This window comes from Lepisma saccharinum, chromosome 2 (assembly GCF_977018435.1).
Source record: "Lepisma saccharinum chromosome 2, izLepSacc3.1, whole genome shotgun sequence".
Lineage (NCBI taxonomy): Eukaryota > Metazoa > Arthropoda > Insecta > Zygentoma > Lepismatidae > Lepisma > Lepisma saccharinum.
In genome coordinates, this window is record NC_139230.1 from 165,177,754 (window position 1) to 165,202,567 (window position 24,814).

General features: G+C 36.5%; 2 protein-coding genes across 4 annotated transcripts in view; one reads left to right on the plus strand and one right to left on the minus strand.

Annotated features, from left to right (window-relative positions):
• Positions 1 to 436, minus strand: part of LOC145984558 (testis-expressed protein 264-like) — a 64,563-nt gene extending 64,127 nt beyond the window's left edge. For both annotated transcript variants that reach the window (XM_083118208.1, XM_083118207.1), the window contains exon 1: positions 112 to 436. In XM_083118208.1, the coding sequence (XP_082974334.1) occupies positions 112 to 357 (246 nt within the window). In that variant the 5' untranslated portion in view covers positions 358 to 436. The remainder of the gene's footprint in view (positions 1 to 111) is intronic.
• A 309-nt stretch (positions 437 to 745) lies between these two features.
• Positions 746 to 24,814, plus strand: part of LOC145984559 (peroxisome biogenesis factor 10-like) — a 31,288-nt gene continuing 7,219 nt past the window's right edge. Inside the window, exons 1-3 of one of the 2 annotated variants that reach the window (XM_083118210.1) lie at positions 746 to 944; positions 17,448 to 17,586; positions 23,667 to 23,824. In XM_083118210.1, coding sequence (XP_082974336.1) covers positions 17,472 to 17,586; positions 23,667 to 23,824 — 273 coding nt within the window. In that variant the 5' untranslated portion in view covers positions 746 to 944; positions 17,448 to 17,471. The remainder of the gene's footprint in view (positions 945 to 17,447; positions 17,587 to 23,666; positions 23,825 to 24,814) is intronic. The other variant, XM_083118209.1, reaches the window with a different exon arrangement.

A 24,814-nucleotide genomic window follows, 5' to 3' on the forward strand; every position in this document is an offset into this window, starting at 1 on the left:
AGTGATACCGTGTAGTTAAAATCTATAGTTGAAATTCAAAGTAACGATTGTTTCAACTGACGATAGCACAAAATTTCAAGTACAAGGCATATGTCGTGTCAAGGTACTTACCGAGGTTCTTCTTGTGAAATACATGCACAGAATATTTCCATTGGGCACTAATTCTCCAACTTCCGTGAAAAGTCTTGTCATGCTTTTGCATCTTCCAGAATACAACTTGTAAGCAACTAAGAGACTGTTTATAGGAGGATCTCCCGTAATAATGTTTATGTCAGCCAATGCACCATTCAGTATTGACAGAATTAATACTACTATTAGACAAAGTACTACGAAGAAAATGCCCATCATAAACTCCATTATGCTGTTATACAGCTGATTATTATAAAATGTCACCTTTTACTATATTGGCTAACAAAATACTCCATGCCATGATTATCTCGAGTGGCGCCGTTATGACGTCACTCAGTGCTACCAGTTCCTTGTTTGTTTACTTCTGGCGACTCTAGTAAACAAGTGAATAACGGTACGATTCTCGCCTTCCTCCCAATCCTAGTGCCGACTCTTCCAGATCCCGCACATCCCTAGTTTTCTCGCTACTATTATATCTCAGTCGGTCTGGTTGATTTATGCTAAAATGAACGATACACAGTGGCTTGGCTGTCCCCTAACGGAAAAGTATATTCGCGACCCGGTGAACTAGATCATTAGAAAGATTCGTTCCTTCGCGAACGACTCGTCTCTAAACTGTGCTATTTATCGATGGCTGTAAGCTGTGATCCGAAACTAACATGACTTAACTGAAGTCATCATGTTAGTTTATAGGTTTTAGTTCTTGCTCCAAAACTTTGTAAATATATTGAAGAAATGGTTGTGAAATCAGAAAGTATCAAAGTTTTGATAGTGACAAACACAATGTACAACTTCTTTCCGAAGTTGTAAAACAGGTATTATTTTCATTCAGCAAATCTAAGTGCAAGGGTGATATTATTAAAATTTTAGTATCTTTCAAACGTCTGAAATTCCTTTATTTTCTTGTTTTTCACATTGGTACTTACGTATTCTGCATTGCTAAGGGTTGCTGAAGGTGGGATTTCTTTTTTTTTCACGACAATAATTTAAATTTTCCACATATCGACAATAATTTCAATTTTCCACATATCGAGTAATTATAGTTCGTTGGTGTTTCGGTTGCGTTACTCACAATATGGCGGGCAAGTCTTGACTAGCGTTGTCTATGACCAGTGGGTGTGCAGTGTTTCCAACCTTCTTCACCAAAAAATACCTACTTTCGTGTTACTGATTTTGTATTTTTTTCCGGGTTTGAAAACCCCACGAACCATGCACGGCAAGGTTAGGTTCTGTTAGGTTAGGCAAACAGTTAAAATTGTCATCTTCAAAATTCTCATGTTCTTGCAAAACAATGGTGTGGTTGGAAACACTGACCGGGGGTTACATCATCGAACGCATGCAGCATTTTTTTCATGTAGTAGAAGGACATAGAGGCAACAGCTTTCGTGCATTGGAGAGACATTAATCTTCAAAAATACATGATTTACCTGCGATAGAAATTAAGGAATGGGAAAAAACACTTCCACGACCTTTCAAAAGTGCACGGAAAGTCAGTTCGGTAAGTACTTTCTCCTGTAAAATTGAAGAAATACGTTTTGCAGATACTAAAATTTTACTGGGTTATAAAATGTTCACCTTGGAACCACATCGTGATTTTTTCTCACAAATTCCACATGGTGGGGTCGGCCATGACCCAAATAATAAATTTCCATGTATCGCATTTTCATGTTTAAAACTGAAAATTCATCACATGATTTGACTAGGAAACTGATATAACTGACTGATTCCATATGGCAGGCCATGACAAACCGATTATGACGTATTTCTAAACATATACACAAGTTCCAACAACAACTGTATCAATCTAACTATAGTTGTCTGTGACAACTTGCACATTATTTGAAGTAACAAACATTTTAAATATCTTAACTTCTTACAAATATAAAATCTTAAAACTCTCAGGTTCGTTACAAGATTTTAATGAAACTTTGTGTGTTTGTTAATACTACCAAGGTATGAATGAACACATGCAAATTTTTTTCACTGAGGAACTCTACTCCCTCGAGTGTTAAGTCGATTTTCTTTTTAATCGACAGATTTGAATGTTTTACGTAATATAAAAGTTGTTCCAGCGTTAGGAAACCGCAAATAACGGAGATAAAGTATCAATATGCACAAGGTTTCAAGATTTAAAAAACGAACACTCTTTTGGCGGTATGACTTGAGATGACCGGACCCCTCTCCGATTTTCTTCATATTTGACATAGTCACTAATTGAGGCCTCCTAATCACGAATCTGAAGTTAAAATTTGTCGGAAATGTCTAGAAATTGTGAACCATCGACGCTAGCCTCACGAACAATTGGGGCTAGCCTCAAGAACCATTGGCGCTAGCCCCACGAACCATTGGCACGTGGTTAGGTTAGGCAAAAATTGTTAAAATTTCATGTCGTGGTAGTATCAGGATCTAGAAATTGCAAATAATTGCGAACCATTGGCACGTGGTTAGGTTAGGCAAACATAGTTAAAATTTGGTGTCATGGTAGTATCAGGAATATATATATTTGCTTGTGAAACAAAAAAATTCGCGAAAATCGACGGTTTCCATTCCAAAAGCTAACGCCTTATTTTAGCTTATTTTGCAATTTCTAGATGTTTCCGACAAATTTTAACTTCAGATTCATGATTAGGAGGCCTCAATTAGTGAGTATGCCAAATATGAAGAAAATCGGAGAGCGGTCCGGTCATCTCAAGTCGTTCCCTTTGGCTTTGTCAAGTTTGTTTGTGTAGGTATCGTCTGTAATTTGCCTTCAATATCATGTACAGAGGCCATGTTTTGGCCATTTAGGGTGTGACTGCTTTTCAAGAAACTTCTGTGTGCACATAATTTCACAGATGTCGAGGACCTGCAAGCAGCGCCCTGGACGTGGGTGCGACACACTCCAACAAAGTGGTTCCAGGAGGGCCTGGAGAAGTTGCCACACCGCTGGAGCAAGTGCATAGTGCTGAAGGGAAACTACATTGAGAAGGTGGACATATCTACTGATGTGTAGCTATTCTTTGTGAGTGCAAACAAAAAAATTAAGTGTAAATCAATATGGAACGGCCCTCATAAGTTGACATCATTGAACTATATAAAATGGAAGGACTGCTTTACAGGGCAAGAGTGAAGCCATTCTCTCGCTTACGACAGGAAACTGGGGAAGAAAAGCTGAAGCAGATGATTTTTTCTATGGCGGCGAATGGATTTTTAAGAGATTATTTATGAAATAAAAGCTATAGTTTATGAGAAAACATTACAATGAGTATGTCACGTATATTCAAATACCACGGGATTTAAGATTATATTAACAATATCAATGTATTTTTAAGAACTTCTTGGTAAAAGTTGATTAATATCAAGAACTTAGCAGTTGCTGTCCTCATCGTGTTATAACTGCAAAAAATATTATTGTTGATTGATTTAGTTTATTTTACTTTGCTTTTCTGCCACTTTTAGCTAATTGCGAACATGGGAATGAATAATGATATGATGCCATTGATGAATGAACACTGGATTAAATTTTGGTTTCGTTATTTATTTATTTATTTATTTAAAAGTGTTTTTAAACTTCTGAGAACAGCTTTTCAGCCTTAATACAGCAGTATTACATGTTACAAGGTTACATATTACAAGGTATCCAAAACCACAGTATTGGACAGAGGGCATTTCAAAATATTTAGCAAACATAACCTAAAACTACAAGAATTTTAAAAATGCATTAAAGAATATACATTGTTACAGTTCAACTATAGAACTAGAAAAGATTTTTTAAATAATTATCCTTATATATGAAGTTGAAATTGTTTTAACAACATTATCAATATCTATCTCACGGTATTCGAATTATAACTGTTTATGAGATACAGAACATACTTGTTATTTTTGTAGTTCTTATCAAGATATAATAATTCGCTATTTCCTCTCAAATTGTATGATTTAACCTTAAGCCATATCATACGAAGGAGTTTTGGTACCATATAATTTCCCTCCAAGATTCCTTCCATATAAGATATAATTCGCTTTTCAGCTCTGACATCAAGTCTGTCTATTTCTAGGTGTTTCAGCAGGTTATCATACTCATAATAGTATTTGAATAGCTTGAATTTGTAATATATAAATGTGATAAATGCATATATTTTGTACATGTTAATTCTTCCTCTTACTGTGCGACTGCCATAGATTATTATATAAATTTAACACCTAACATCTTAATTAAATTAAATAAAATTAGATAATATGAAGGATGTGGCAAGTGCATGCAAGGAAGCTACATTTAACAAAACGCAAATCAAAATCCAGACTTTAACCCGACAGGATGCACGTTTTTCTACTAGGATGTAAGGATGCGCGCTGGATACAAAATTCATGAAAATTAACACTTTCAGAAAAAAAAACACAACTGGATCATGGTCGACAAATCTCAAACAATACTTCACACTCTTTTCATTTCGAAGCTTCGACACAATTTTTTTTTTCTTCCTGTTACCGTACCATGTTCAACCGACGTAAGACTGGATAAATTGTTTGAAAAAATACATGCCAACTATTAATGTAGCGAAGAAACAGTTAATAAGACCTTCACTTATAGCACTGAATGCAGAAATATTCTTAAGGAGAGTAAATACAAGTTAGCTTATGGGATCACCAAGTTTTCTTCTCCCGTTCCCTGGAGAAACTAATCTCAAAAGTGGCTTCTGTTTCGGTGGCTGATCAGCGTTGCAGCGAGCGTTCCAGTTATATATAGTTCAATGGTTGACATGATCAATAACCATTTCCAGGAGGGGTCGATGGACCAGTTGAACCCCCCTTCCGAATGCTTGAAAATGTTTACCTAATTGTCATAACTTCATGTTCCTTTTTCACACAGCCATCTCCCATAGCGGAGTGGTTAGCACATCGCGCTACAATGCCAGGATTAGAGTTGGCAGTGGTCGGAAAAAACTCCAGTTTTTTCCAAGTCTTTTTTGGTTGAGCTTTTTTTTTTTTCATTTTTCACAAAAGTGCCTCAAATCAATGAAAATACAGGAGTTGGCAGTAATTTTTCCTGTTCCATGGTTTTAGTTTATCTCCCTACTGTAAAATAAACACTCATTTCTAAATATAAAATACAATTTACAATACGGAATTTGTAGCTAGACAAACAGTGTTTTCAAAGAAGCTGGCTTTTTTTAATGGGCAACATGGCGGCATAATTCCCATCTTGCCTATCGCAAGTTCATGAGGTGTTGCCAGGTTGTGGATTATGGATCACTACATCAGGAACGTGTTACTTCAGAGATAGAATGCACATGTGGGACAACCTAAAATCAGTCTCATTACTTAATTGTCGGACCTCGTATTCACTTAACTAGAATAGTTTTGTATGTGTTTTTAATAGAGCCTAATAGTATGATATGATTTTCAATGTTTGAATGTTTTATATGAACACGTACATAAAGCAAACAAGAAAATACTGCTCCACCTTTTGAAAATCTAGTATCAGATATTTTTACATTAAATTTTGTGTTCAGTAAATTATATTTGTATACTGGGTTTCCAGTACATCATGTATTACTTGGTTAAATGCAAGCCGTGATGTATTTTGGCTGCTTGTTGCAGTAGCTCATAACCTTTGTGAGACCACAGCCCAGTAAATTTATTTCTTACAAGTCAATGCCCTGATCCCAACAATTTCACTCATTTCTGATCTTTAAAGTTTATATGGGTTTATATGCACCCTTAATTAATATTAATATATCAACTATGGCATAATCATAGTTCAATTATGTACAGACTTGCTGTCAAATATAAAATTAGATTTAAATTAGTTGTCAACCCCTGCGTGCAACGGACCTTTTGCGGCCTGGCGGTTGAATAACATTGGCACTAAATCTGAAGCAGAAGTAAATACAACTGACCGCTAATGGCAAGAAAAAAAAATATTTAAGAAATCTGGACTGGACCTACAGTTTGAAATGAGATCCGAAACACTCTGCCTCCACTGAGGATTGAACCTTAGACCCCTTCTTATTACAAGGCAACAGGAAGGTACTTTATTCTACTCCAGAGGCCCATTCATGATTATAAAAGGAGCCTTCTATCAAAAAGCCGGACTTTTTCCAACAACATTACTTGGAATTTGTACCCTGAGATGAATGAAATCTTAATCTCTGATGAAGTAACTAACAACCTTGTTAAGTATAGAGAACATTCAGACTGAAGCAACACATGACAGTGGGGGTGTCACATAGAAGTGAAGTGACATGGGCCCCTTCAGTCTGTAAGCAACCATCCACCATGCCAGCACAAACAAGACCGAGGTGACATGATGCATGACATTGAAGGAGCTTTCGGATTGAAGTCTCATATGACTAGCGAAAAAGCCTCCTTCAGTATAAACATCATTGTCTGGTAATCAAGGGGTCCCAGGTTCAATTCCTGGTGGGACAAATGATGGTTCGGTTTGCACTTTAAACTGTAGGTCCAGTCCTGATTAGCCTTACTGTGCATAAAGTGGACTTAAAACACCAACTCAATCATTCAATCCTTCAGTATAAAGCAAAACATTCACAGTGCATGCAACAACAGACCAAAGCAGCACAATGCATGCCACATTGAGAAAACAGTATAGTCCAAGCAACATGCTTGATTTCCTTTATTTTTGATTGATTTGCTTGATTTTATTTCACTTTTGGCTATTTTCTGAAGATGGGGGATGAGTGATGACATGATGAAATTGATGAATGGACACTCACAAACATACATGCCCAGGCCAGGATTCGAACCCAGGACCTCTGGCATTGTAATGAGATGTGCTAACCACTCCGCCATGGGGACCAGCCCGAGCAACATGCAAGTGACATGTTTAGATCATTGTCGCACTTCGGTTCAAGAGGTTGAATGGATTACTGAGGGAGTCACTTGTTGCTTCTGTCTGAAAGTTCCCTGAGAAAAAGGTATAGGCCAAGTGACTAGCGACACTTTCAGCTTATGTTGCTTAGGTTCGAAAGGTTGCATTTACTTCTAAGGGTTGGCCTCCGAGAATCAAACGTCGCTTCCATCTCAAAGCTTCGTTTAACAGGATATACAGGGTGACTGGTAATTAGATGTATTCCCTGAAAGGGGTTAAAGTAGAGACAATTTGCAATAAATTTGACCATATGATACCCCGTCCGAAAATAAGTAGTTTTCGAGATAATCGAATTTCAATTGTTTTTGAAAAAAATGACAATTTTCCACATAAAAAGATGAATTGAGAAAAAACTGCTCATTGTATGGAACTTATTTCAGCGTTTTCTGATAGCTAACAAATAAGTGGTTCGTTTTAAAAAAAAAAAATTCCCAAATAACAATCACATGTAAGTAACGGGTGGGTCTAAACTTACAAGTGATGATAAAAAAATGCACGGGATGGCAATGTTGTTGGAGGATGTGCCTCTAGCTACAAGACGTGACATTATTTATCAGCATGATAACTGCCCAGCTCGATCCCCCGATCGATTGGACGCCTTGCGACTTTTACATTTGGAGCCACATGACAAGGCACTGGTAAACTCGCAAGAAGAGCTCAGGGAGAGGATCTTAACAGCTGGTCAACACGTCAAGGCCACCATCACATCACGAGTTAAGAGACCAAATGACCCGTAAAAACCTGCGTGCCTGCATTCGTAACGTAGGTGCCCACTTTGAGCAAGACGTGTAATGTTCTTTAATTGTATTGTTCATTGATTCCATTCACATGAAGATGAATGAAGTATTATTTCTTGTACACAGATGTGAATGTTAGCAACATTTGTACCTTGTTGGATAGCTGATGACACAAGGAAGTAATTTAAGTAATTTGTACGCTTCGTGTCATACCATTTTTGTTATTAATACGTTGCCAAGTAAACTAAGAGTGCATTTTTTTATCATCACTTGTAAGTTTAGACTCACCCGTTACTTACATGTGATTGTTATTTGGGAAAAACTTTTTTTAAAACGAACCACTTATTTGTTAACTATCAGAAATCGCTGAAATAAGTTCCATACAATGAGCAGTTTTTTCTCAATTCATCTTTTTATGTGGAAAATTGTAATTTTTTTCAAAAACAATTGAAATTCGATTATCTCGAAAACTACTAACTTTTGGACGGGGTATCATATGGTCAAATTTATTGCAAATTGTCTCTACTTTAACCCCTTTCAGGGAATACATCTAATTACCAGTCACCCTGTATATACACATTCATGTAATACGCATCCATCTGCATATGTGTTGTGAACAGTAAATATTTTTAGTTGTCCCAAAACATCGAATATTTTGATATTAACATTTGTTTCATATTTTATGATATCAGCATTTAAATTGAGACACAAACATGTAAAAGCTTGTTTTAAGTCCATTTCATGGTCAGAAGTGCTCATCAGGACTACACATTGAAAAATCTAAGAAATGAAGGTGCCCCCAACCCCCCTATAAGCTAGGGTTAAAATTGTATCTCAACGACCATGCAATATGCAGTGGTCGAAAGTAGCTACCTACAAAATTTGTAGCTGTAGCGGCGCTATATTTTGAAAATTGTAGCAGTAGCGAAGCTACAAAATTCCTGTGATTGTAGCAAAAATTAAGCAACAGCTACATTTCTTCTCAGCATTTTGAGGTAAATTTTGAATGTGGCAACATCATTTAAACAAATCGACAATAATGCTTACTGTCTATTACTTGGAAATACGGATAATGTAGATGATAAATATCTTGATATCACAGTAAAGGCATCTGCGTAATTATTTCATTAGTATATTAATAATTCTAATATCCAGATAACTAACTGACATATATGAATATATTCCAGCTAACACCTACTTTTTTTTAGATTTTGTGGAAACACCTCATTTGAGGCACCCCTGAAAAAAAAATTACCTCTTTTGCACCACCCCCGAAACATATCGTGTGGATATCCATAGTGTAAGAGGCAGCAAAATGTCATTAATTACTGTGTAAAACACAACTTGCAGTGCAAAAACGAGTGATCCATTTTCCAGTAGAATGACAGCAATTAAATGTTAACACATTTGTCAGTATGTTAACACAGCATTGACATTTGTCAGGATATAGGATCTCACCAGCAAGAAATTATTGTTACAAGAACGCTAGACATACACTTTCTGGAATTACAATTACTTTCATCATAATATTTGTTCACAATTTTTCAAATTACAATGTGTTTAGAACACTCGGATTTACACATCAGTTTCCTCAATATATTTCTCTTTCGCTTTTCTGTTACTTTTAATCATGATAATGAAGTTGAGTGTTTTATTTAGCAATTCTCTTATCTAGAGTCGCTTTCTGCCACTTTTGGCTAATTATGAGAATGAGTAAGAATGATGAAAGACTATAAGCAGCATGGGGAATGGAAGAGCAGGAGGATCACATCCTCCAGGCATCTTTCCTATAGTTTTTATTTTGAGTCCACTTTATACACATATAAGCTAATCGAGACTGGTTTCGAACCACTATGTGACTTAACTCAATATTTATTCTCAAGGAAAATATGTTGATATATAAATGTAAATAATTCTACCAAATTTTATTTGTGTATAGTTTTAATCATTAATTTTGTGTCATTCTAAATGCATGCAATACTCATATATCAAATTTGAATTGATCTGCTGCTTATATAGGTATGTTATTCTCAAGCACTATATTGAAACTAAGTAACTGAAGTAACACTACTAACAAAATTACCGAATGACTGGAATCATGATAATAAATAACAGAATATATTTTCCAGTATGTACAACTATCTTCTTTAGAATATCCATGTGGTTGTTAAGTTGTTTTATGCAAAAGTAGTGAAGTAGCAATTAGCGAACAGGAGTAGTGTAGTGAGCTACTTTTTGGAAAATGTAGCTGTAGCGAAGCTACATTTTGGAAGAGTAGCTGCAGCTGTAGCGAAGCTACTTTTACAATGTAGCGTTCTGATCACTGGCAATATGTGTCCACTGAGATTGGCCAATATCTGTCTCTTGGTGCTACATCATGTAAATTTTTTAGCTAGTTGTAAAATATGTCTACTACAAACCTGTAAACTCATAACAGTAACTTTAAGTGAAATAGGTTAGCTGTAATTGGTAAAAAGCCAAATTTTCCGTTTTTTTCCCAAAACAACCAGCTTTTTATCGAAAAAGAAACTGTCCATTCAAAAAAGGCCTGCTTTTTTGCAACTCTAGCCAGGGGTCCCGGGTTCAAATCCCAGCCTGGACATGGATGTTTGTGAGTGTCCATTCATCATGTCATCACTCATCCCCATCTTCGCAAATTAGCCAAAAGTGGCACTATAAGCGAAGTAAAATAAAGCAAATCAATCAATCCTTTTTCACAGAAACTGTTAGGTATATGAAGATGAAATTTTAGCATAGACTCTGATTATTTGTTTTCACTTTAGTGCAGGTTTTCCTATCATTATTTGAATACATAATGAAAGTAACGAATTGGAAATCAAAATTGATAAAGAATAACCAACTCTAACAAATCCAATAAAATACAAGGCTAGATCTCTGCAGGTAATTTCATCTGAATACCTCTCATTAACTAAATTTGTTGGTTCAGTTTTTCCACGTTTTCTAATGTGCATTACTTCATAAAATATAGTATTGTACGTAGTCATTTGATAGTTAAATGCAGTGTGTTATCTATCATTTTAAACAGTACAGTTCCAGCTCTCAGATGCAATCAATATCTGAAAATTGATACTTTATATATATATTTTAGCCATTGGAACTCCATTAAGGGTGTTAATACAATGGTATTACATATTATATTACGTATTATTACACTACACAACTTCATGTGATATAATCTTTGGACCCTACATAAATCGGTCTGCATTTCTTTTTCTTCTGGGTGCAGTTTCGATTGCTACAGCAATCTTCTTGTTACGTATAAATTTAGATAAACAAATAAGCCTTGTGACTTGAAGATAGTTTCATAGTAATTGAGGCTGTGCGGGCCAATTTCTGGAAGAGCTCTGTGAGATTTGTAAAGTTAAAAACCTCTTCTTCACTACATGATTACTGATTATGGGTGTAAGAGGTGATTCTTCCATTCAATTGTCAACCTCACTTCCACATAGTACACCATGGACTGCATTTTGCAGACTAATTAGGCTCTGGCATCTGTGTTTTGTCCATATGTGTGCTGAGTGCCCCTTTACAGCCTCAGCTTTTAACTGAAGTCAGAATGTTTTAATATTTTAGTAAATGACATTACAGTTAAAAGAGGTAAGATAAGGGCCTGGACCCCGTATAACATGAAGAGTGCAAAATAGCCTTTTAAGTGCTGATGCACCCAAGAATTCAAATTTTAAAAGAAATGATTACTGATTATTAGGGCTTGGAAGTTGAAGACCTATAAATTGCCAAATAAAGACCTAAAAATATCAAAAAAAGGACCTTAAAACGGAAAAAAGGACGTATAAATGTGATCCAAATTAATTAATAACTTCAGTTTTAATTACATATTTAATGTATATGGTCGTATACAACATGGCTGAAAGCTTCAAAACAAGAGAAAGTTGCCACTTACAGCGCGACCTTCCAGACAAGTTACGGTTAAAGGACTTTGTACCATACCTGCTTCAGTCGTCCAAAAATGTTTTTCTCTCGTTTCAGGGATGGTTCAAATATATTTATTTATTTATTTATTTACTACAGAAAGGATGTTTAATAGGTGATGGTGGTGATCTGATGATGATTCGAATTGAGAATGGGCAGTAAAAATGTAGTCGAAAGAAAGTGAAGTTGCAAAAAAAGCCGTTAAGACCTAAAAGAAGGCTAAAAAAGGACCAATAAGCCATAAAAACACCGAAAAATCAAAAAAGGACAACTAAAACCCACCTTTTTCTGGCCTACAATGATCCAAAATGAACATATATTATGTTGGGCCTCGTCTTCAGACACTAGGAAAGAAAAGGGTATTTCCTCAACTTCCGAGCCCTACTGATTATTATGGAAAATATTATCACATTGTTTTGGGAGAAGAGAGAGGAGAGAGAGAAAGGCAGGGGGAGGGAGCATCTCGAATGAAACTCGTTAAGAGATGCTCAGTCACACCCGACACCCCCTTGCACACATCTATAATTATCATGTTAGTTGTTCGGGTTGTTTTGAGTATTAGTTGATGAAAGTTGGCCACACTGATGTGATGTCAGCAACCAAGATGAGGCATGTTTTCTGCTGCTGTTCTGCTTATTGTACAGGTGAAGCTTAGAAACTTGCTTGCAAGGATGAACAGATCCGATTATTCCACATTTTTCAAATGTACAATTTAGAGGGTTAGGTTTGATGTGCATAGTAATTTTACATTATTCTTTTAATTTGCTCATGCATTTGTGCATGTAGAACAAACCTGTCTTATTTTTTTAATAAGTGGTGAAAGTGGTCCAGAATGCAAGAAATTGGATGTATGCTTGTCAGACTATGGGTCTAAATATCTCACTCATTTGTATTTCTGCAGACTTGAAATAAATTCCAGGCTTCATAAAACATGTGCCACTGTACATATTTCACCCCTGAAATCATGTAGCTCGAAGTTAATATTTTCAAGTTATGTATGTAATTTCATTGCAATGATTTTCTTGCATGTGTGATTGGTTTATTTGGTGTGATATAAAGGTATTGGCAGTGCATTTCTTCGGAAAATAAAGATTTATTGATTGATTGACTGAATGAATTAGGTTATTTTATGTGGCTTTTCTGGAACTTTTGGCTAATTCCGATGATAGGGATGATTAGTGACGCAATGATTGATTGAATTTATTTATTTTACATTGTGTTGCTGCCACTTTTGGCTAATTGTGGGGATGAGGATGAATGGTCACAAGATTAAATAGATGAAGCAACAATCTCAAACACATATGGACAGGACACAACACAAGGAGGATTCAATTGAAAGCATTTAGAATATGATGAGCATGATCGCACGTAGAATGGAACTGATGCTTCTAGTTCTAAGAAACAAATGCTTTTTAATTTTTTTTTCTTTTTCGATTTATTGATTAATTTGCTTTATTTTACTTTGCCTTTTGTGCCAGTTTTGGCTAATTTGCGAAGATGGGGATGAGTGATGATATGATGAAATTGATGAATGGACACTCACAAACATCCATGCCCAGGCCGGGATCCCTGGAATTATATCATGATGTGCTAACCACTCTGCCATGTAGGGCGGCTTTTTCAATTGAGGAAGATCAAGTATAACCTTGATGTTTTCTTTGTATTCCTGTTAAAAATTGAGTATCATGATAGGGTCAGTAGAAAATTGCCATTGTTATCATTAAATGGAATCATTAAAACACACACTGAAATTCCTAGTTTATTTTAGATTTTGATGCATAATCCAGATAATTGGAAAAATCAAGAAATAATTCACAATTGCAAGCTTGATGATAAAGATTGGGTGTAATTTCAGCACATTTTTCATTAGGTCCCAAACACCAGCAATTTACTCTAGACTCTAAACCATAAAATGACTCAATTATAAGGTCTAAACCAGGTATGGCAAGATCAAATGTTATGTCTCCTGCGCTGCAATTCAGCTGGCAAGAAAGTAAGAGAACATGATTTCTAAATTTCTATCTTCTTTTGCTTTTAGATTAACCTGACAATGGGAGTTAGTTGTGTCAAAGGCTTCAAACCTTAAACAAATTATAGCATGAAAATAAGGGGGAGAGAGGTGGGAGTATAAGATGGAAGAAATTTGTAAGTATCTTCTGCATTTCGCTTTAACTCAGTAGGCACAGTGCAAGCTAAAAGAAAGTTCTTTAAACAACCTTTCGAGTTGAGTGATATTTGAAGGGGAGGATGATGATGAATCTCCCCCTCTCTAGTTGCAAATAGAGTGCATCACACATATCTTTGCCGTTGTGCACATACCAATTTTTGTTTCGTCTCCCTCTCTCTAAACATCCCGTGTTCTACGCTGCTCGCCAACCTTCGCCATTGTTGCCATATTGTCATTCCATTCCTGGAGACACTCACGCAAACATCATTGAAAACAATTGAATAGCGCTCCAGCTCGCGGTTCACACCGTTCGGCAGGGACGGTAATGTGGCAATATTGCATGACGAAGTGGTTGCTGCTTTTATGCAGTGCATGTTCATTGGCTAGTTAGTAACTAGTGTTGCCAACTGTAATAATGAAGCACTATTTATGTCACTGAAGGAGAAAGGCAGTTAAAGTGACAGTGAGTTTTGTTGGATTCGAAGCACCATATTTTTATTTCATACTAAGGATTTCACCGGTTTGACATTGTGTGCGTTAATTGCATGTGTGTGTGTGAAAGTGTGTGTTTGTTAATGAACGTTAAATTCCATAATGCCTCCAGTTCTGTCAAAGTTGAAATCAAAAACCTTGCATAGCCAAGCTCGGAAAATTCACAAATTGTTCATATTTCATAATTTGGAATTGTTCGAAAGAAATAAATTATGTGGCTCCATGAGCATTTCAACTCTTGCTCCGGCACGTGTTCGTGTAGAAATTGCATAGAGGAGGCTGTCATTTTTGCTGCTTAATGCGATGCATATTGTTTTCTGTGTTAAAATTGCCATGCTTTGATGGGCGACAAGTTCATAGCAGCAGAAAAAAAAAGGCTCGCAGTTTATCGTCTAGTGGCAGTATATGTACTTGTTATTGTTGTGAAAGCCGGCATCGTTTGTAAATGTACAACAAAGGCAATCAACTGTCGCCGATCACAGACAGGCAATAATACTGCTTGAGGAGGAGTGTTGTGGTCCAATTGTCGAGGTTTAACACATTCACATGTTATTAGTTCCAGGGGCGCCGACTTGTCAAAGTTATTGGGGGGCTCTGATCACTGAAATAAATGAATGAATGACTCACTCCCTCCCTTTTTTAAAAATAAAAATTACGTCTTCGTATAGCAGTTTTTAAGCAGCTATTCCTCATGCAAATGAAATGTAACATGAAAAACGTGTGTCTGCTCATTTGTTTTCTAGATAACAATTAACATTTTTATTTAAAAGTAGGCTATGTATTTACATTAAGAGGCCAACATAACAGTTTTATGCTGGCCTCGGTAGCCGAGCGTGTTGTGTGGTCGGCTCAACTCGCTTTGATCCGGAGGTCTCGGGTTCGAGTCCCGGCGAGGGCATGGGTGTGTTTTAATGTCCGCAACAGACTTGTAAAGAAAGGACATGTGACGAGTGCAAAGAACCTTAGTGTTAACGTACCCATAAAAGTAGCGAATATTTACAATATTTAACAGTTTTATTTAATTATTTACATGAATGCTAACACAAATCGCAGGCAAATAGTTTTACTTTTTTGTTCTTACAATATTTTACTTTTTAAATTTAATTTTGCAATAATAAATAAACACATAGCACGCCGTGCTTTTGATCATAGCCATTCCCACTTTCGCAATACAGAGTTTTCATAAGCTTTCCTTGTGTACTTTACGGCAAGCCAGTGTAAACAAACTCATAGACTTTAGAATTATTTTCCCCTTATTCTTTGGACTAGAGGAAGAGATTTCGAGGATAACTAAATATCGTACATATCAATATTGCCTGTAAGTCATGTTTACGACCTCAAATTGTTCAGAATTCACTAAACAACATACTGGTATAATTGTCATATCACCTCATTATTTTTAAACTCTTTTTAGTAAAAATGTTAACAATACTCATAATTACGTATATACTTAGTACATAGTAATAAGTCATGTGTTTTGCTGTCTCCCTTCATAGCCACCCCCCAACAAAGTTGGTTTAGCAGTCTCAGCCCCCCCCCCCCAAATTTGATGGTCTAGAACATTTCAAATGTGTATTTAAAGTTAAGTTCATGTGGCACAATTCAGAGTAAACTATACAAGAGAAGCAAAATAATACATTAGATCCTCTTAAGCAAAATTATTTGAGTGGCTCTGCCCCCACATCATTAACATTGGGGGGGCTTGAGCCCCCCAAGCCCCATGGAGTCTGCGCTTATGATTAGTTCTCAGACTGGGGAGTGAACAGTTAGAATGCCACCAGTGCATTAATGCAATGGAAAATAATAAAGTGTTTATTTTGTTTGAAATCACTCAAATATGGAATCACTATGAAGAAGTCTTCTTTGCAGCATTTTTGGTAATTTTACGTACGAATGTGTTAGTCTATATTTTGCGAATTTTTAGTCCATATGTATGTAGCTACATACAAAGCCACTTGTTAGTACATATTAATAATCCTAGTCCTGGTATATTGCATGACGTTTAAAACTCAACGTTAGATTGACCTAAATTATCTAATATTCTTGTTGTACGTAACAGCTGTGCATCGGCGCACTCCAGCGATTTTTCTATCTGCTCCATTAGCAACACTGCTTCTCGAGTTGTGTCGCGCATCGCATGGCAGAAATATCTGTGTTGGGCTATACTACACTGCTTTCAGCTACCCCTGAATCTTTGTGAAGAGATAATGTTGTTTTCATTCTCTACTGTGTGTTGGCAGCACATATCAATACTCAACAAATGACTACAAGGCACAAGTGCATTGATAAGCTATTAGAGATTTGTTCTCCCCATATTATATTCTGTGGTTTTCATTCGTCACTGGCAATGTTAGCGACATCTATGTGCAGTTCACCCACCTGTTTGTTTTCCAAACTCTAATTGTTTCTCTGCTGTCACACTGGATGGCTGGCTTCAAAGGGAAGGGGGAGCAGGGGGTAGGCAGGTATACTGATGTATTTCAACTTTCAAAAGTATTCTAAGTCTCTCCTTTACACCTTTTAAATAACCTACTGTTAATATGATCTTCCCTTCAATGCAAGCATGAATGAATTTTCTTTTGCAGCTATAGACCCATTTTAACCTGTTAAACCAGCCCCGACTAACCTATCTGTGCATGAAATGGACCTCAAGCAAACTCATAAGACACTTTGATACATCTGAATGGATAGAATAGTTCTAAGTTCTGGAGATCTTCCTCCTCAAAAGCTTTCAAGTAAATGTGTTAAAAACATTCAGTGTAACTAGGATCTGCAATTGTATATTATGGTTGGTTTCACTGTCAGTTGATGATGGCCTGACATCTAGTGTAGAACTATGAAATAATTACTGACTGAGAAGCACATAGGTGTACTGCGAATAGATTTCACTAGCATCGCCGACCAGGCGAAGACCACGGAACACGTCACGTCACTACCCCTGCACATTTCAACTTATTTTTAAACCTCGTGTACTCTTTAAGCATGTGCATGTGTTTTAAAACTTTTTATACAACTACTTGTAAGGATTAATAATATGTTTAGTGTGGTAACGAAGGTGATAGTTATAATCTTGGCCATTTATGCTCCTACTTTTGTTTAGTTTGTTTCTTACAGTTAACAAGCAATGCGTACATTTCCCAATGCTGGACCTGCTGAAATTTTCCGAAGTGTTGAGAAAGATGACTGGTACAAACAAAGGCTTCAGGGAGATATTTCAGATGCTTTATTGAATATCACAGGTATATCTGAAAACATATTCTTGAGTTGGTGGGTTGTATGCAGATGCTTATGAGCATTATCTCAAGTGATCTCCAATAATGGCAGAGTAGATGCTCGAGAAGTAAATATTTGCTCTATTTTCGTAAGAATAAAGTTTGAGGATTTTAACAGCCCACATATTCATGCATGCTCATACATACTGAGAGCCCTCTGGAGCCAGTTTGAAGCATCAGATTGCAGTGAAACATGGTATAGATGCTATGGAGACCATGGAAAAGTGAATGCTGATGAAAGAAAAAATAGTTAAAATATTCACCACCAGGTGAAAATTGGAGCTGAAATAACAATGAAAAGACAGACATGAGAAACTTTATTTTTAGTTTATATCAATGCAGCAGTGTTCAGTATGTGCACTGTCAATGTGAATGGCCCTTTGGAAATATAAGACAGCATGATCAATGTTTACATGAAGCATTTCCTGGGATGTTTTTCACTGTACACCAGATTTCAGCACCGCATTTCCACCTGGTGGTGAATATTGGATATTTTTTTTTCATCAGCATTTGATTTCCCATGATTCCACAGCTTCTATATCTAGTTTCATTGCAATCTGATGCTTCAAACAGGTTCCTGGGGGCTCTCAGTAGGAGAACTTCAATTATGACCACCTAGTACAAGTACATTGTGTTTTAAAAAAATTGATATCATTACAGATCTGTAAATATCAAAGTAACTATGTAGTCTAGGCAAAGGAAACTACACAGGTGTAATGCTCAACTCAATAAGATTTTTGCATAAACATTTGAATAAGAAATTCAAAGGTATGTTGATGTCACAAATGATTGTTCACAAGTGTTCAATATGCACACCACCTGTGACACGGCACATGTCAAGTAAGTAGTCCATCTCCTGCCAAACTCACTGCAGCTTGTCTGCGGTTACAGTCTCCAGTGTGGCAGTAATCCTCTGCTAGAGTTCCTCTTGGCTTGTAGGGAGAGGAGGTGCATAGACGAGGCCTTTCACATAGCCCACAGGGGGTCAGGTCTGGTGAACATGGCGGCCATTTCAGAAGCACATTATCTTCATCACTAGCATGTCTGATCCATAGCCCTGGCAGTGTCTCATTGAGATATGCCCGCACAGTGAGCTTCCAGTGAGGTGGTGCTCCATCCTGTTGCAAAGTGAAGCGTTAATGTTCATTTGCAAACACAGTATTCATAAACCAGCTCTATAGCATTTGCAGATAATCATTGCCTGTCACATTTTCTGCAAAGAAAAATGAGCCATGAAGATGATTCTTGGAGATGGCACAGAAAACAGTCACTTTTGGTGAGTCTCTCAGTTGCTCGAGTGTGCTTGTTATGATTGTGTGAAATGTGACCTCAGCACTAAAAACAAGACTTGTATCAAAGTTGTCTTCAAACCACATTACACATTGACTTTTGAGGTGTTTCTACACCTACTGTAAAATTTTCAGATTATTTGTACGATAATTGGTATTGTTATTAGTAGGGAAAGGAACTTTAGGTAATTAAATGTTTTTTCTGCGATAAGATACAGACCCTCATTTTTGCCAAAATTCTGATTATAGCCTTATATGTCAACACAGCAAATTTTATTTTACATAAAAACACACATTTTCCAGTTTTCCGTATGTAAATACATATTTTGCGAATTTTCATTTTAAATACATAAAATCGCTCATTGACTTCATCCACCTCGAAATCCTCGAAGGAAAAATGTTTATAGGCTACTCTGCACCTCTTTCATATCGAGAGTGCTAGGTTTGTTTTGTCTTTGAACACCCTCACTGGCAGACTTCTGGCACCTCGCCTACGATCCTATTGGGAGAAAATAGCTGTAAGTAGTAGCTGGGGCTGTCTACAAGTAATGATAGCAAGGCTTTTTAACGAAGCAATGCAGCTATTGTGGCCGGAAGGCATAACATTTGACAATGTTCTTCTCCTCGTGACAGATGCTGCAGCTTACATGAAAATAGCTGCAGTAGGCCTTGCCGTTAGCTACCCCAAAATGGTGCACGTTAAATGTGTGGCCCATGCGTTGCATAGAATATGTGAAAAGATAAGAGCTCTTTATCCCAATGTCGATAAACTGGTTTCAAATGGCAAGAAAGTTTTTATCAAGTTGGCTAGAAGAATAGACAATTTTAAACAAAAATGTCCTGAGGTTCCCCTTCCCCCTACACCTGTAGTTACGCGATGGGGCACTTGGTTGGATGCAGATGTTATGCCCAGAATTTTGAAAAAATTGTATCTGTTGTAAATGATCTCGACAAAGAAGAATTCTGCAAGAACTGTTGATGGAGCCCTCCGTAAAAGTCGAATTGGCATACATCTCAACAAACCTGTCCATTCTCTCTAATTCCATATGAAAGCTTGAATCGTCCACGAACACTTTGGCAGCTTCCATTGTTAAAGTCCGTATAGTAGAATCGAAACTGCAAGAACTCACTGGATCTAAGTGTCTAAATGTACAGAATTTTTTGGGAAAAAACAAGGTTTTCAAACTTTGTGCCAAATTGCATGTGTTTTGGAAAGTGAAGTAGAGGAAGAGGAAGCTTTGGAAAACTTAAGCGTTAGTGACATTTCGTGATTCAAATATGCAAGAATTGTTTCTTGTGACGTGGAGCGATCTTTCTCACAATATAAGATGCTTTTTAGAGATAATCGTCACAGATTTACAATCGAGAATTTGGAAAAAACTATGGTGATCCACTGCAACTCTTCCAAAAAATTGTTCGCTAAGAGGTAATCATTTAGAAACTAATTTCAGGTGTTTAAAATGCATGTTATAGTTTGTTTTTGTTACCAAATGTTTTTATTTTTGTCACATATTTTCCTGTTTTTATCACATATTTTCAACATTTATGACACATAAAAAATAAATATTTCTGTGTTTTTTAGCACATAAAGTTCCGTTCCCTAGTTATTAGATTACGAAATAATATCAAATTTATTGAAACACCCGGTACAAGTGTGTAAGAAGAAGAGAAGCAGATGGAGCTACAGTCTCCAGGAATGTTATAGAAATACAAAATTCTGGAAGATATATTTAACTGCTAACGCCAAGACCTGATGGCAGAGAGAAGTAGATTAGAGAAGTTTGACCTGTTTGGTCATGCAGATGATTGAATGCAATACCAAGTGGTTGCTGTTAATCTGGTACTGTACATTTTGTTTGTAGGTTTCATTATGTATCAAGCAAATAAGTGCTGCTTTTGCATGAAATTACTAAATATTGGAAAATGCATAGAAGAAACATTTCTTCTTTTGAATTTTTTTCTCATTCTAGAAACATGAAATCTGGTATATTGGTTGATCATGTTCAGTGTAATACAGAGCATTCCCTGACATTCACTACGAGACTCGGCGTCAAGCAGCCCGGCATCAGCGATTGTCTTTCCCGGTGAACAGGGTCTGTAACAGTTGCACGCTACAGTATTTTTTTTCACTCTCCCTGCCTTTGCTCTCTTTTCCTTTCTGTTGATGTTGCAGACTGATGCCAGTATAATCCTCCCTCGGAAGTTGTGTTGTGTCGTGTCCGTGTGTTGAAGATTGTGGCTTCATACAGCACCACAAAAGTTTACATTACAACAAAGGATTTATCTTGTCGAGTGTTACTTCAGAAAGAGGAATTTTGGAGAAGTGCGACTATGTTTTGGAATGAAATTTTCTGGTGTTCCCCGTTACACATAGGACCACTATATTAAACCTCGTAAAAAAGTTTAAGAGTAACAGGGTCAGTTCTGAATAAAAGTGGAAAGAAAACCCACGTGTACTTACTGAGGAAAAACTCTATGAGATAGGACAAAAATTAGAACAGTCTGCTCAGAAATCTATCCGCCGTCTCACAAGAAATGGGTGTTTCAAAAACCACAGCATTTAGAGTCGCTAAAATTCTTAAATCTAAAAAATAAAGTATACAAAGACAATCCGCACACCATCCGTGAGTTAAAAGAGAGTATTGTACAAGAAATCGGGAGAATTACAGTAGACGAACTTGCACGTTTAAATGCCAATTTCCTTCGTAGATGCCAGGAATGTGTTGCAGCAGAGGGACATCATTTTCAACACCTTCTGTAATCAAGGTTAGTACACAATATGAAAACTGTAATTGTAATAGCAGACTCTAGCGACTGTCTCAAACCCCGTTCACCAGGAAAGACAAGTGCTGATGCCGGGCCGCTTGTCACCGAATCTCGTAGCAAATGTCAGGGAATGCTCTGTATATGCAAACATGTTCAGTTAACTCGAAGTATACCTAGGTGTAACTACTGTATTGAACTTTTTAAATATATAACTTAAACTGAATCTCAGTATTCTCCCATAAAAAATAATACTAAATTTCAATACGTATGTACTTCTGGTTTACTAAAATGTTATTTGGATATTTTTATGTAAATGACTCTTTTAAAGAATCAACACACAGTTGTTTCATGTACCAAATTTGCAGAGTGTAAGGTCTGGCCTGACTTGTCCAACTAAATCAGGTCAGATTGAATACAGGATCAAGTTAGGGTTGGGCCTATATCCCAAAATGTTTATTATTTGTTACATGTCAAATTCCTGTGTATTTATCAATTTTAACCTTATGAACATTTAAAATATGAAAAAATACCCTATTATAGCAAAATCAAGAAAGAAACACAATAATTCACTTGTCCCATTGAAATTGCACTATTTTTCATTGCAGTGTTATTTTATTTTCCATAGTTGGCATAATTTACATGTGAGAGCAGATGCTTAAACATGTCATTGAAAAAGAAAAAACTCAGTTTTCTTTCTACTAGTGACAAAATGTGTTTCTTAAGTAATAGACTTGAATAATTTTTCCAGTAGGTGTATAGTGGAAAACCAATTTTACATTCCTGGGTTGTACATTCACATTATTCATTCAATATAGATGGTCCCAACATAGCACAATGCTATAAAATTTTTCTCAATTGTACATTTTCCCACATTTTAAGTTTTTTCAGCTTGCTTCCCTGAAAAACGTAAAATCGAGGTTCCACTGTAATTTGTATGATTGAAAAAATATGTGACTGAAGAACATCATATTACAAGAAATTAGTATTTTAATTCACTTTTATACACAGTAATGTTTAAATTTTTAACAGTGTTTAAAGAAAGGAGGTTGATGTAGTCAACAAGATTCATATAAAATTCAGTAAAGAAGGTGAACGATATAGCTGTACTTTTAGTGACAATTGAAAGAAGTACTAACTCGACTTGTTTCCAGATAGTAAGTTTTAACTGAAACATAATGTTAGTTCCAGTGTTTAGAATTGTGTGTAAGAAATAAAGAAGGGCAAATTAATTTCAATTGAATATTTCTAATATATTCTAACAGCTTCTTTACCAATATTGTTCATCATAGAATTCCTTCTCTGCGACATCTTCAGAAACCTGACATCCTGACTACTTTGAACATTCAATTACTGCAGACCCGACGCGATATGGCCGATATGATTTTTTTCTATAAAATCATCAATGGAAAATTAAGATCTGAATTTCTACTTGCAGAATTCAATTTCAGCATGCCCTCTCCATCAACCCGAAACACTCAATTGTTCCACAACTCTACCACTAGGCTTTTCCTTATACAGTGCTCCCTGTTCCACAGGCTGACCCAGTTCTATAATAAACCCTACAAACATCGACATTTTTGCCCCTGAAAGTATTTTCCGATCATCTCTAATAATGAATATGTTACTCTTTTGTTTGTTTCCGTGTTTATGTCTTATCATGTTTATATTTACCTTTTTTGTTTTTACCTAAAACCATCTTGACTTGTTCTTGTTGATTTATTAGAGTTTTGAGTGTAAAATGGCTTTACATGTGCTGTATCTCAAACTTGGAATAAATAAATAAACATTACCTACACTTGATGGGCCTCCCAGATGGCATATTGGTAATGTTGTTACCTTGTAATCAAGGAGTCGTGGGTTCGATCTCCAGTGCTTTGGTTCTCATTTTAAACTGTATGTCCAGGCCTGATTAGCCTATCTGAGCATAAAGTGGACTTAGAATAAATTTTGATTATGCCTAAGTTGTAATGGTGTGGTACAATTTTATTACAGGTGTCAGATTATGGTCAAAATGGAAGGAATTGAGTAATTTGTTATCAGAATTTCTGTACTATGCATGTACAACAATATCCAAATGTCAAACTTTAGGAGAAGAAGCCACTGGAATAGTTCAAACTGATGGAGGTAAACTACAGTTGCCTCCAATGTGGGTACGTAAGTTTCTTGTTAGTAATTGAGAGTAGAATATGCTATATGGACATAAATCTTTAATGAATATTTTTGCATGATATTTCATTAGGAGTGAAATTGTTTATATCATAGGGAAGTACAGACAACGGATTTAAGAAACTATTTCAATAAATATTAGAGCATATAAGTACAGCGCCTTGAATAACGTAGTGTGGAAAACGGCACAGTTCTGCGCGCTCTGGCTGGTTCCACTCAAAAATGATCCGCTAGAGGCGCTGGTGTTGAACCCGGTGCTTGGTATTCGTCTGCTTATAATGGAAGTAAATGGAGTTTTCGCTGCAACGTCTGATTCTTTTACATGAAGCATTTCTATGAATGTGATAATTGCTATGATATTTGGTACAGTGGTCGCGAAGATATTAACGAACATTCTAGACAGTCGACCACGTCTTGTTATTGTCATACTTTCGTTAATAATACGAGAGAAAAAATATGCATGGAATGTTCACTAATCGCGGCGATGATGATAATGATAATTCCATGAAACGACAAGGGGAACCCCACAAAACTTTCTTAGTGCCATCCACATGAGTGTAAGGAAACTTTCAAACAACAGATCTAGGTGACATGATAAGTCACACTTGTCGCTTTGTCACTTGTGCATCGCTCAAACTGGGCCATTTCCTCAATAGCTTGCAACATGTTGCCGTGGTTTGTTGTTCGTGCATGCACAATGCAATGAGTGTCTTGCTTTAGGGAGATTGTGCACCAAAGCGACAAGGGGCACGCGACACTTATCGCTTGAGGATTTCACCAACTGAACGCCGGCCTGTGCTTCCCATCATGCCGCTACGATGTGAAATGTTGCTCTTGATTGGCTCGTTTCCAAGCAACATGTGTCACTTCGGTGTGAAAGTTGCCTTGGACCGAAGGACCCATGTCGCTTTGGTGTGAAATCCTCCTATCGTTTGTCACATGTCGCTTTGGTGTAAAATCTCCTTGAGGAAACG